Here is a 14048-nt window from a genome sequence, read left to right on the forward strand (position 1 = left end):
CTGGGGGGGGGTGAATCGTGCCCCCAGGGCCGGCCTCCAACACGATGTTCCCGGCACTGCCTGTTTCCCTTGCATGGGTAGGTTTATGCCGCTGCCAAACCAGAACTCTCTTCGATAGACCTCGCCCAGGGATACCTGGCTTCTCTCTTTCCCGTCGACCCTCTGGCCAGTCTCCTGCGTCTGAGCGCCTGCAGGAGCCACCTTATGGGGCACAAAACACCTCCCTTCTTAGAAAGGGCACTTTGACGCATGTGCTCTGCGGGTACATACAGGTTCACGGTGGCGGTTTGCTCTGTCCAGCTTTTCTTGGCTGAAGCATGACTTACTGTTCTCCTTGGCCATCCTGGTTTTACCCCTCCCTCCCCAGGAAGCCAGCAGGGGTCATTGGGCCCTCTGCCCTGTCTTGCTGGTTTCACCTTTGTTCTCCATAAAACCCCTCCACCCCTCCACCCCACCCCATACCCCCAGCCACTGGTTTTCCATCAGGTTACACAGTTCAAGTTGAAGCTGCTCCTCGTGGACTCTGGAACCCCAGTCTGGCCTGGAGCCCTGGCCACGTCCAGCTCCCTAAGCTGAGCCTATTCTCCCAGGGTCTCCACTCCCCTTCCCCACATCCCTCAGCAGGATAGCCTGCCTCCCCTCCTTGGGGGAACTCTGGTCTCTTCTGCCATGAAATAAAATCTGGCTCTTTAAAACTCCCTTTATGTGTCACCACCCTCCAGCGCTCATCCCCTTCGTGGGATACTGCAGCCCATCTTGGGAACCCCTCTCCTGACCCCAGCCTGGGACCACGCTTTGCCCTGACAACTTCGGCCAGGAAAGCAGGGCTTTCCACGTTCAATTAAAGATCAGGCTTTGGTCTTTCTGAGCCAGAACTCCTCGTGAATCCACTTACAGGTTGGGTAAGGGAGACGGGTACACTGAGCTGACAGGAAGCCCCGAATCCCCTGCGTGTGGGCACTTCCCGCCAGAAGTGACCCTCTAGACTAGACTACGCGGCTGCGTCAGTCCGGAGCTTCGCTGCTCATGGTCCCTCCTGAACCTTTGGGCTAGCAGTTCTTAACTCTGGCTGCAGGAAATTAGAGTCACTCGAGGAGGGCTTAACACTATACCGAAACTTGGACTCATTCCCCTAAAGTTCTGCCTTAACTGCGTTGGGCTGGGGCCTAGACATCAATTTCTTTTTCAGACTAAGATTCCCCAGGTGACTCTGCCGTGTGGCCAGGGCTGTGCACTGCTGCTCTGAAGTTAGCGTCCGTAAGTGTCACCTGGTCAGCTCATAAAAATCACAGCGTCCGGGCCTGGCTCCTAGAGAGGCTGCTATAGGCCTGGCCTGGGGCTTAGGGATCTGCATTTCCTCAAGCAACCCCGGTGCTTCTGTGGCAGATACTCTGGGAGTTACGGTTTGAGAAACACAAACTCAGACGTCCCTCAAGCTGGGGTTAGACCTCGGGCGTCAACTCTGATAGCGTGTCCCCTCCCCAGTGGCTCCCTTCCCTTGGTCTCAGCAGGGGGGAGGGCCTTTGGGGAAGATTCTTCTGCTTTAGGAACAAAGAAGTCTATAGAAAATGGGACATGGGGCAAAGGAGACCACAGGGGAGGGAGAAATGAAAGGAAAGAGAAATGGACAAATGAGGAAGGAAGGGCAGGAAACCACAGAAGGGCAGCAGATGGGGGAAGCCCAGAAGCACCACCACATCCTGTTCAGGTCCTGTTCAGGGGCCCAAGCTGGACACCCCACGAGTCCCCGAAAGGGAGGGTGGTGAGGGGTGAATTTCGTGCTTACCTGCCAAGGATCTTGCTGACACAGCCATGGCTGACTCGGAGCTGGCGGGAGATGTCGCAGGGCCTCACGCCCTGGTGGGCCAGGTCCACGATGCGCTGACGCACCACTTCGGGCAGGGGTCTGCCATTCACAAAGGCCCCTCCCAGCTGGTTCAGCCCTCCGTGGCCTGAAACACAATATAGTCCGGGGGACAGTTGTCAGGGCCACCAGGCAGAGAATCAGCCTGCGTGTGGACATTGGATGTTGAGAGCCCCTGAACTTGAACTCCCACCGTTGGTCACACCCTCTGGTGCTCCCGGTGCACCCCGTCCTGCTTCCCACCTCTGAGGAGGGCTAGCTCGGGTTGGCGGGGTGAGGGGCATGTATGATGCCACAGAGGGGGGACATCCCACTTTGGGGACCTTTTGGGGGGGGTCTCCTCTCAGACCCTCAGCACCTCACTCCAAATAACAAGCCCACCACCTCCCTCCCTCCCTCTAGAAAGTATCTAAAGAGTTGAGGATTCAGGCTCTTCCTACTCTGATACTGAGCTGTGTGACCTTGGGGAAAATTCCCCTGTCCTCTCTGCGTCTCTGTTCCTCATCTATAAAATGAGGGCATAGGATGAAATCAGTGGTATTTAAGTTTCTGATTCTTGTTCTTCTTTTGAAGCATAGGGCCAGATTTTTCAGCACAATCACATTGAGAAACACAGACACAAAACAATAAAAGGAGAGCTTCTCTGGTTGAGCTTGGACAGAGTGGGCCCTGTCCATGGGTTCCCGGCCTGAATGGCCCGAGCAATGTTAGGAGCTCTGAAAGGGCAAAGGCAGAGACCTCACTGGCCCACGTTCCAGGGCTTCCAGGACTGACATGTCGGGCTGTGGGCGGTGGTGCAGAACGTGGACACGCTGTGATGTGCGCCTGTCTCGTTAGCTGCCTTCCTAACTCGACCTCTACCCTCTGGCCCCAGCCTGTGTTTCATTCTGAGCTCATCCACCTATTCAACACATATTTATTGAGTGCGTACTACGTGCCAAACGCTGCACCAGGCCCTGCAGATGTTGAGGTGAATAATGCAGATGTGATCCCTGCTCTGGGCTCATAGGGTTCAAGTAAGGATCTAGACCGGCCAATGACCGTACCACATGGTCACTGCTGGGACCGGGGACATGCAGGGGGTTATGGGAACCCCTGGAGGGGACCAAGCCCAGGCTCAGGGGACCATAGACGGGTTTCTGAAGAAGTCTAAGTGGAGACTGAAGATAAAGAGACGTCAGACTAGAGAAGGAGATGAGGAGGAAAACTGTTCCAGGCAGTGGGAACAGCATGTGCAAAGGCTTAGAGGCAAGAAGGTGTCTGTTCGATTTATCAACATACTTAACTCTCTAAAATCCCTAGATACAGGTTGGGCTAACTTCAGGCCTGAGATCTTCCTTTTGCCGATGAGGAGACTGGGGCTTAGAGATTTTCAATGACAATTTATGTGACTGATGTGACTCAGCTTATATGAGGAAGAGCCAGGATCTAACCAGGGATTAAGGCTCCCATCAGAGCTGCTGGGTGAGCCCCATTCTATGGCCAGAACTGACCCCGGAAGCTTGGCACCAGCCGTGCAGTTCCACACTGGAGGTGCCACTGCCCAGGAGCCGAGGGCGTCTTTTCACACCAGGGGCATGATTTGGTGATCTGGCTGGGATGTCCGAGCCCTGGGGGTGGGAGTCAGGGGGAGCGGGCAGGGGAGGAGGAAGAGCCAATGCCAGGCTTTCTGCGTCAGCCCGTTAAGGGCTATTTATGGCCGAGGGTGGGATGTACCTCTGCTAGGCACACCGTGCCCATTACGGCCCACTGACGTAGCACGTTCAAAACTGCCCCTGCAATGTCTCCTCAGGGGCCCAAGCTATTTTCAGCAGAGCAGTGAATATCTGGTTTTTTGTTGTTTTTTTTTTTAAAGAGTCTATAAGCGCCTCTGGCCTGGGCACTAAGTCCAGAGGAAAAGCCCGCTGGCCAAACACCCAGCAGGAGGGACACGATGAACCACCTCCCTGGTGGAGACAATTGGGTGACCTTGGGCACTGCTTCCACCCGTCCCGTTCTAGGCAGCTTGTCCCAGCAAGTGTGTTTCCACCAGGGCTGGGCAGACATCCCAGACGGTCAGCAGAGGGGCCTGCATCCACTCCTGAGCCCGCTCCTCTGGCTTCTCATTGGCCACAGGCTGTTGGTGGAAAATAGCTCAGCCATTTGACCCTCGCTCCATCCGTGCTACTTTTCGGCTCTTTTGGGTCCGGACACTGAACACAAGGGGGCGCCAGACAGCCACCCAAACAGACAAGGCCTCCCAGCTTTGTCCCCATTTTCCAGAATTTAGGCTCCCACGTGATCCACCGAGCTTAGATGTTGTGCTAGGTTCTCTACATCTAGAAACGAGGGTTCCTACGGGTGGAGTTCTTCACCCCTAGAAAGGTAATAGGTTTAAAAAACCAAACGCCATTTCTTGGTGGCATGAACTGGGAAATGTGCCTAAAAACAAATCTACCCTGTTTCTCCATTGAAGCGTGCGGGCCATCGTCCTAAATCTTTCTGAAGGGCTGCTCAGGATCCTTAGAAACCCAAACTCTCAGGAACCCTCCTGAAAGGTTATTTACTAGATCAGCCTGCATCGGTATGAAGGGAAAGATGTATTCATAGTTCTGGCTCCTAAACTGTGAAGTCTCTGGTGCTTTATTTTATTTTATTGGCTTCTGAGTTCTTTGTGTTACTGTGCAAAGGGCGTTGGGCCAGACTCCTGTGTTGACTCTGCCTGTTTTAATTTTTTTTTCACCAGTTTCTTTTATTCTGTAAAGTTGCTTAAATTCTACAAATCTCCTTTTGAGGAGTAATTTCTTTTTTTCGCCAAGGCTTCTTCTTCTTCTTCTTCTTAATTTGTTTATCCCTCCACGTATATTTTTTTTATCATGTAGTCTTTTTTATTTTTATTTTTTATTTTTTTGCAGTAGGTCCTTGTTAGTTATCTATTTTAAATATAGCAATGAATGTGAACATGTCCATCCCAAATTCCCAATCTATCCCTCCCCCCGCCCTTCCACCCTGGTCACCATAAGTTCGTTCTCTAAGTCTGTGAGTCTATTTCTGTTTTGTAAATAAGTTTATTTGTATCATATTTTTAAGATTCCACATATAAGTGATATCATATGATATATGTCTTTCTCTCCATATATTTTTAATACAATTTTTTAAGGGTTACACTCCATTTACTTCCTGTTTTAATTTTATCATTTGAGAAATTTGGGGTTTTTTTCAACCATAGTGTTTCCATCCACTGAATGGGAGCTAAATAACACGATTTGCAGTGTCTGCTGCTGACCTAGGCCAACGGCTGGCAAAGAAAATTTCAGAGAATAACTAACTACATGTACACCTCCCACCTTAGCCCCATCTTCTTAGAATAATAATTCTTATTGTTTGTATATTACAGTTTTCATCTCTTTTGATCTCAACACAGATATACCAAGTACCTACCATGAATCAAAGCACTGAGGAGATCCCTTGAACAAGACAAGAAACCTGGCCCTCCAGGAACTTACAATCTTTGGAAGGATGCAATCAGATAAATTGGAAATCACCATGTTAAGGGAGAAGTTTCTTGACAGAGATAAGTCAGATGCTAGGGGAGCCCGTAAGTGGTCAGAGGGAAGCTGAAGGGTGGAATGACCAGGAGGTAACCAGGTGAAGAAACTTCCACAGGAAGGAAATCCACACACAAGACTTTGGTGCTCTCAAGAAATGGAAAGACATTTCCTGTGGCTGTCGGAGAATCAGGGTGGAGGAGTTGGAAAGAGCCTGCTGGCTGCAGAGGGAGACGGGACCTCTGGTTTGAGGTTTGGAGCTCAGTCCCCATCACGGAAGGGCTTTTGTCCCTCCTGTGTCCGGTGCGGGGGAGTAGACGCCTTTGGGCGAGTCACCATCAAACGCCCAGAGGTGGGTGCATCCTTCCTTCCTGCCCCAGGGAGGGCCCGGCCACCCACAGTGCTGACCACCTATCCGTGTGTACAGGGTGGGCTCTGAGGCCGGAAGCCAGGAACGAGTGGGAAGGGGGGAAAGGTGTCACCCAGGAAGAGGTTTGATGCTTCCTGAACAAAGGCCCTTTGTATGGTCTGGACGGTGGAGGAGGAAGACGAGACGGCCTGGCCGGACCCAAGTGGGTTCTGAGTGTGAAGTCCGCACACGAGGGGATGCCAACTTGCCTGGGGGCAGAGAGCACTGAGCCTACAGCGAGGGAGTCTGCAAAGCTCTGGCTGATGCCTGCTGTCCAGAAATGTGTACTTTGGAAAAGTGACCATCTGGGGAGGTCTTAGGCCTTTCTTTGGTCATTCTTCACTCCTTCCAGGGCTCTGAGGAGCAGGGAGAGTAGGAGGACAAGAGAGAGGTCATTGCCCCAAACTCTTGTTACGTGTATGGATACCCAGACCCTCGAGATGTAGGATAATTTCCCTGTGCCCCATAATCCTTTTTTTAATTTTAATTTTATTTTTCTTGGCTGCACCATGTGCACAGCATGCGGGATCTTAGTTCTCCGACCAGGGATTGAACCCGTACTCCCTGCAGTGACAGTGCAGAGTCGTAACCATTGGACCACCAGGGAAGTCCCTGTGGCCCATAATCCTTTGCCCAAGTCTCAGTCACAGCACTGGCTGTACCGAACTGCACCTTGATCTGTTTAGATTCCTTTATGAGTTCTCAGGGGCAGGGGCCCCATCTTTGTCTACCTAGCACCTGTCACAAAAGTTTAATTAATGTTTCAGTAAATACACGTGGCAGAAAAATGCTTTACAAATGTGAGGGGCTATTGTGATGGTTGGTGAGTGGATTCCCCACCGCGGGACCCTCGAGTCCCATCGTTGGATACTTTCCCCTTTCACCTTCTGTCTGATTCCTCACGTCACTTGCCCAGTCCGAAAGTGACAATGGTTCAATGTGTTGTGCTGTGAAAATTTCCACTTAACTACCTGGGGATTTTTGTTTCAGCCCCAAAGAGTGTCAAGGTGAGCATCTGAGCCTTGGCAGGACTCTAGTAGGGGATTCAGCAGCTGCTCTGGGATGTCCTGTAAATCTCGCCACCACGCCTACTCTCGCCCCCCAAGGAACGGTGGTGCCAGCGCTACCCAGTCTGTGACAATCTCAGTTCAGTGATGTTGTCTCCCCAGCATGCTCACCTGCAGGCCTGTGATCTCCCGCTGTAACCTCACAGCAGCCCCCGTTGGCTTGGTGCCTTCTGGAATAAAGGCCAGGGCCTCTGCCTCAAAACAGTCCTGAAGAAAATGCTCCAGGACCATGGAAACCCAGTGTTCCAACCTCTTGTCCCACCTTCCACCCCAAGTCTACACTCCGGGTCCCTCCAGCATCTATGAGGTGATAGGTTACCTGGGCACATTAGGCCCTTGGATTAGGACAGGGGGGCCAGCACACTGAGAAGCAGCATTGTGCATCTGGCTTTACCCTCAACTTGCTGCATGACCTTGGTCTCTGTGCCTTGCACTTCTCCCCAGGGTAACCGGAGAAGAGAGACAGTCGGTTGGTAAAGCTGCTGCTTTGTGCTTCTCATCCCTTTCTCACTGATGCCTCATCCTCTCACCTGTTCTGGAACCCTACTCCATACACCATCCTGCCATGTCTTTTATATGAGTTACGTCTCCCTTTTTACCAGGTCCATCCCCTGGACCTACAAACACAATTAAATCCATTTATGCTGCCTCCCCAGCCCCTGCTTACAAAACAAAATGAAAGGAAACAAAGCAAAACCTCCCCTTGACTATGAAACTTTTCCTTCCTATTGTTTTCAACCAAATTTCTCAATAACTTGGCTGTTCCTATTTCCTTCCTTTCCTCCTTTGCTGTTCGGGGATCACCTCACGACACGCCTCATGCTTAGCAGGTGCTCGGATGCTAGGAACTAGGTGAACGGCAGGTCGTGGAGGGTGCTAAGTTCTCCCTCTTAAAGAGGCTTCCATACAAGGCTTGGCCCTTGGTCCCGGTTCCTTGCGTTTCTCTTTAATGCAGTTCTCCTCCCTCATTTGTTCTGTGATATCTATTTTTTCCCCAGGCTTCTCTCAAATCCCAGCGCAGTGCCCACTCTACACCATCATCCGTGGTGATCCCACCTACTCTCATTGTTTCACTTACCACCCCTGTACTGATGGCATCGTGGGCATCCAGGTATCTGCAGCCCAGATCTTTCCTCCGTTTTTATAGTCAACTTCCTATCGGAAATCTCCGGGTGATAGAGGCACCGCCTCTAGGGTTGTCTTGGTGGGTCACGACACCAGCTGCCATGCAAGCATAAAACCTGCCCTTCAGCTTCATCGCATGCCACCTTCCACCACAATCTCCGCTCCACACCCTCACGGGTCTTGTGCATGACCTTGGAGCTATTGGTGCAACCTCCTGCTTTGGGGCCTTTGCACATGCTGTTCCCTCTGCCTGGCTTCTTTATCTCTGAAACCCTAATATCTGGTGTAATGCTTGATGCACAGTAGGTACCCACTAAATGCTGGTTAAGTTAATTACTGGAAGGAAGGAAGGAAGGAGGAAAGGGAGGGAAGAGAGGGAGGGAGGGAGGAAAGAAAGCAGGTCCAAAGCAAGCTGAGTGAAGCCCACACATTCTTTGCCCTCAGCAGAATTCTGTCTCTTTCAAAGACATATAGTCTTAGACATGAGTTGTTTAAAAAAAAGAAAGGAGTCCAGACATCATGGCACAGGAAAAGAGAGGTTTGCCTTCCTTCTGCAGGAGCCATGGGATGAATGCAGGGGTCTTCCTGTTGGCTTTTGCATCCAACCTTCAAGGTCAACGTTAAGTGTGTGACACTTGTCGGGCTGACACCTTTGCAGGGAGTGTTACAGCCCACACACTGCCGTGTTGGTCCGGCAGGAGCACTCTGTGAGATGAACGCTACTGTCACCAGTTTACACGGATGAGAAAACTGTCACCAACTTGAGTCTTTGGGTTCTAAGTTGGGAAGCCTTTTCCTTCTAACCCTGGCTGTAGAGGGTTATGGAGAATGATAAGGAAGTTATAGCTCTGGTGGTGAGATTTCAGCATGCACCGAGGGAAAGAATCATGAGAGACAACTCCAGCTAGGGAGGACCTCAGTTGAGTAGCAAAAGCTATCCCACCTGGGAACTCAGACATCCCAGACTCAGAGGCCCACTTGACACATTTCTGACTCAGGGCTGCAGGGTGATGCTACCCCTTGATGTCTGCCAGGGTCCTCTCAGTAAAAAGATTTGCTACCCCAGATCTCACTGCCAGGGAGCTCAGCACTGTGTTCTGGGTTCAAGGCCAAGTACACGACCAAGCCAGTCTTGGAATCCTATTTCTTCAGACCTTTAAGTAGAGCATTTAAGTAGCGCATCAGTCAGGGGCCAGTCAGAAAACACAAACCTGTTTCTAGGTATCTCAACAGAGGGGCTTTAATGGAGGGACTTGCTTTTCTAGGCGTTGGAGGCTGTAAGAGCGCAGAGGAGCACTGGGGTAACCCTGAGACGGTAACTGTGGAAGAAGCCACCATTCGTAGGACTGGGGAAGAAAAGGAAGAGGCTGGAGTTATCAGAACCTTGACATTTGGAGGAGGGGCCCAGGGAGCTGGGGCTTGGAACCTCCGAGGTGTTGGCACCTCCTGGCTGCTGCTGGTATATCCGAGGGGCACAGGAGGCTGGTTCCGGGACTGATGGTCTCTGGATCACCTGCTGCTGAAGCAACACTGACAAGAACCACATGCAACAAGAGGAAGGCCCTGTACCATCCTCCAGCCTTCTACCCCCTGTCACATGGCCCACTTATCAGTCCCTCGTAGAAGCCCAAACTGATAAGCAGCTTGCAAATCTGTCCTCTCACCCTGATGAGTGGCTGCGGTTCATCTATTCATTTACTTTCATGCACTGAATCTGTGTAGGTCAAGGTTAGAAGAGCAGGCTCAGGAGACAGACTGCTGACGTTCAAAACCCTGTTCCACCTCTGAATTTGGCAATGGACTTCACCTCTCTCCGCCTCTCTTCCTAGGTGTGTTGTGTGATCTACATAACACAATGCCCATATAGCACTCAGACAGACATTCTCCATCACCACCTGACCATCACTGCTCCCCTGCCAGGCACGGCTCCAGGCTCCGGGGATACATAGGGATCAAGACAGGTGGGTCTCCGCCCTCTTGGATGTTATAGTTTTCTGGGAATGGTTTCAATTTAATGAACTTACTTTCTCAGCAAGTGACAAAGCTCTCCCACCCCATCTACCCTATCTTCCTGCCTGGGTCATTTTCTGCTCTTCCTCTTCCAAAATCCTTAGTGATGGAGCAAAGGGCAAGGTTCTGGAATGCCCTGAGGGGCAGGAAGTAATCCCAGTTCCTCTCTCCCCTCCTGGGTTCCCTGCTAGGTGGTTATTCATTGATTCCTGGGCTTGTTCTTGTTGATTTGTTCTCCTGGCCTGTTGGCCACTGTCCCTCTTGTGGGGCCTCCATGCACTTTAATTCAGCCCAAGAGGCCCCCAGGTTGTGAGGCCATGAGGACCAGCTTCCAGCCTCCTACACTCTGAAGTTCTGGCAGGTCTGAGGGTCCCCCAGAGCCCTTGGAATAATAGGTAAGAAGTCTGGCTTCTTTGGATGCTCTTGCCTTAGATCAGCCCAGAGAGTAGGAGGGTTCAGCCCTATTTTTTCATGTCCAACAGGTAGAGAGGGCTGGCAGGGACGGAGGGAGGGAGACAGAGGGGGGATAAGGAGGGTTCCCCTGGATTAGTCTCTAGGTGGGAAAGAACCAAACTTGGCTGGTATTTTACCAAGATTGGACTTAAAAAAAGAGGAAAGAGGGGAAGGAGGAAGGGAGGAAGGACTACTTTCAGTATTCACCCCCTTTCTCCCAGGAGTCAATGCTTCGGAATAAGACTGACAGCCAGCATGGTGGGAGGGACTCACTCTGGAGCCGGCCTGAGCTCTCGAAGTGCATCTTCTCATTCAGTTCTCATAACAGCACATTATCCCCATTTTACAGATGGAGGGATGAGAGTAGAGACTGTCTGTAACTTGGCCCAAGGCTGCACTGGGGCAGAACTGAGACTCAAGCTGAGGGCTCCCGGATGTCCCGGCACTGCCCCTGGCAGCGTGTGGTTATTCCAGATGGACAGTCAGACCCTTCTCTGAGGGCGAATGTGTCTTCACATCACCTACCAAGCATGGGTGCATTGCGAAGCCCACTTCAGAAGCCTCTCTGGGTTTTCATTTGGTTGGGGCTGAATCTTTCCTTTTTTATGATTTTCTTTAGCCAGAGAATGAACCGAATTACATTATATTTCTCCCTCTTCCACGTTGGTTTATCCTCCTCCATTCTCTTGATTTCCATCCATCCGCACTCCCTTTCTGCCCAGTCTTTGCGGCTCGGGTGTTTCTTCCTCTGTCCTCGGTCTCCTCCCATTGCCTTGCTGGCTTTTATTTCCATCCCTTGCTGATGGCTCCTGCTCCTCTCAGCCCCTTCCCCAGTCCCCTCCACTCCTGGTCCAAGACAGCAGACCTCTCCCCTGCACCTCTCTCCCACCCACTCACCCTGAGTTTTCCCTCCTCTCTACCTTCCCCCCGCCCCTCACTCCTTTGGCTGGTCCCCCCTCCCCGCATCATCTTTATCGCCTGCATGACTGCTCTGGTTCTTTATCCCATCTTCCCCTCAAAGGCGTTCGCAGCTCAGCTGTTATTCTTGTATTAGCACTGAACCCATTAAAGCTAATTTGTTTGCCCTAATCTCCATTTATTTTTCCCTAGCTGATATTAGATTTCCCTTTCTATTGCTCCAGCATGATTTTCTCTTTGTCTTCCTAATGGTCTACCCCCCTCTCTCTTCTTCTATTAATCTGGTTGGCTTTACTGTGTGGTTTCAAGGCCTTTCTCCACCTCCCCCAGCCCTTAGATTAACTCTGTCACTTCCCTCCCAGGAAGGGCCCCAGGGAGTGGATTTCCAGGGTTGGAGCTGCTGTAAATGTCAGTGGATCTCTAAGCTCCCTCAGAAAAGTACTTGATGAGAGGCCCTGACTTGTCCCGAAAGTCTGGAAGGCTCGGAAATGAGGGGGCTGAAGAGCTGGAGGCAAGTGGGACGAAATGTGCTGTTCCGGGGCCTGAGGGGTCACCCAGCCCAAGGCTTCCCAGGCTGGGCTACCCTTTGGGGCTGTCTCAAAGATTCCTGGAGACCTCTGCAAGCTTCTCAGATCCCATAGATTGTACCAGGATGCCAAGCAGCATTGGGCCACTTTCTCCCTGTGATTACTATTGGGCACCATCTCTCCTCCATCCCTGTTTCCCAAACTGGAGACATATTCCCTCCTCTTCCTGAAGAGGGGAAGGCTTCTCTCTGCGGATGTGGCTTTGGGGCGGCTGAAACCCATCCTGGCCATCATGTTTCCAAGGACAGAAGCCTCCCTGGAGCACCTCTCAGGAACCTTCACCCCCTACCTTCTTCTCCACTGACCGCCCTGGTTCACAGCCCTCCATGTGAGTGTCATTATTGACCGTTCTTGGGGCCAGTGCCCTGCCTGTCCCCTGGACGCCTAGCTCCTCAAGAGCAGGTGCAGTGTCCTATCTGACCGTATAAGCTTGCATCACGGAGCGGAGAGCGGTGCTTCCTGGGGCATTCAGAAACCTTCCACCTCTGGTCACTTCAACCATAATCTCTTGGCATGGTGTCTGTGTTTTTAAAAAAGTTCCTCTGGTGATTGCCCAGAGTTTATGTCCTCTCATTAGATGGTCAATAAATATTTATTGAAAGCATGAATTAACTGATTAAACATGAACTTCCAGTCAAAGGCTGCAAATGGAACTTGCCAGTGCTTGTTGGAGGTTTCCTAGAGGTCATTCTTGGCTCCTTCCCTCCCACTGAGCCTCTTAGATGCCTCCAGACTCCTGGCATCACACACCCGGGGCTGCAGTGGGAAGGCCAGGGCCTCTGCATTTGGGGGAGAGTGGGCATGAGGCAGGTGTGTCAGCACCCACTGAACCTGCCCTTGGAAGCCCAGCATCTGCACAAATCACTGCTCTGTACCTTCAACTCCCCCTGGGGTCAGAGGCCTGCGGATATTAATGCTGTTTTTTTCTTAATGATTCTATATTAAAGCAATTTTCAGTTCATTAGATTTCAATTCAATGAGCTCCCACTCTATGTCTAATAATATTCCAGGCTATATGTATGTGGGGAGATGGTTTCTGAGTAGAAGACACCGAGCTTGCCCTTGAGAAACTTACAGGTTGATCATCCCTGACACCTTAAAGAACCTTAAAGTATTGAAATCCATTCACAAGCACTATCTCCTTCAATTCTTTTCACAACCCCATGGAATACCCACGGGGTGTGTGTGCACATTTCTGTGTGTATGAGTGTGTGTGTGTCTGTTCCTGACCCTGTGTGTGTGTGTGTGTCTGTTCCTATCCCTGTGTGTGTGTGTGTGTGTCCGTTCCTGTCCCTGTGTGTGTGTGTGTGTGTCTGTTCCTGTCCCTGTGTGTGTGTGTCTGTTCCTGTCCTTGTGTGTGTGTGTGTGTCTGTTCCTGTCCCTGTGTGTGTGTGTGTCTGTTCCTGTCCTTGTGTGTGTGTGTGTGTGTGTCTGTTCCTGACCCTGTGTGTGTGTGTCTGTTCCTGTCCTTGTGTGTGTGTGTGTGTCTGTTCCTGTCCCTGTGTGTGTGTGTCTGCTCCTGTCCTTTTGTGTGTGTGTGTGTCTGTTCCTGTCCCTGTGCGTGTCTGTTCCTGTCCCTGTGTGTGTGTGTCTGTTCCTGTCCTTGTGTGTGTGTGTGTGTGTGTGTCTGTTCCTGTCCTTGTGTGTGTGTGTGTGTCTGTTCCTGTCCCTGTGCGTGTCTGTTCCTGTCCTTGTGTGTGTGTGTGTCCGTTCCTGTCCCTGTGTGTGTGTGTGTGTGTGTGTCTGTTCCTGTCCCTGTGTGTGTGTGTGTTTCTCTGTTCCTGTCCCTGTGTGTGTGTGTGTGTTTCTCTGTTCCTGTCCCTGTGTGTGTGTGTTTCTCTGTTCCTGTCCCTGTGTGTGTGTGTGTTTCTCTGTTCCTGTCCCTGTGTGTGTGTGTGTGTGTGTGTCTGTTCTTGTCCCTGTGTCTGCTCCTGTCCTGTGTGTGTGTGTGTGGGTGTGTCTGTTCCTGTCCCTGTGTGTGTGTCTGTTCCTGTCCCTGTGTGTGTGTGTGTTCCTGTCCCTGTGTGTGTGTCTGTTCCTGTCCTTGTGTGTGTGTGTGTGTTCCTGTCCCTGTGTGTGTGTGTGTGT

General features: G+C 51.4%; 1 protein-coding gene across 6 annotated transcripts in view; it reads right to left on the reverse strand.

The window, feature by feature from the left end:
- The window catches only part of PAX8 (paired box 8), a 56712-nt gene that overhangs the window by 24074 nt on the left and 18590 nt on the right, over positions 1 to 14048 (reverse strand). For all 6 annotated transcript variants that reach the window (XM_036873537.1, XM_036873535.1, XM_036873533.1 and 3 more), the window contains exon 3: positions 1787 to 1952. In XM_036873537.1, the coding sequence (XP_036729432.1) occupies positions 1787 to 1952 (166 nt within the window). The remainder of the gene's footprint in view (positions 1 to 1786; positions 1953 to 14048) is intronic.

The sequence above is a fragment of the Balaenoptera musculus genome, chromosome 13 (genome assembly GCF_009873245.2).
Source record: "Balaenoptera musculus isolate JJ_BM4_2016_0621 chromosome 13, mBalMus1.pri.v3, whole genome shotgun sequence".
Lineage (NCBI taxonomy): Eukaryota > Metazoa > Chordata > Mammalia > Artiodactyla > Balaenopteridae > Balaenoptera > Balaenoptera musculus.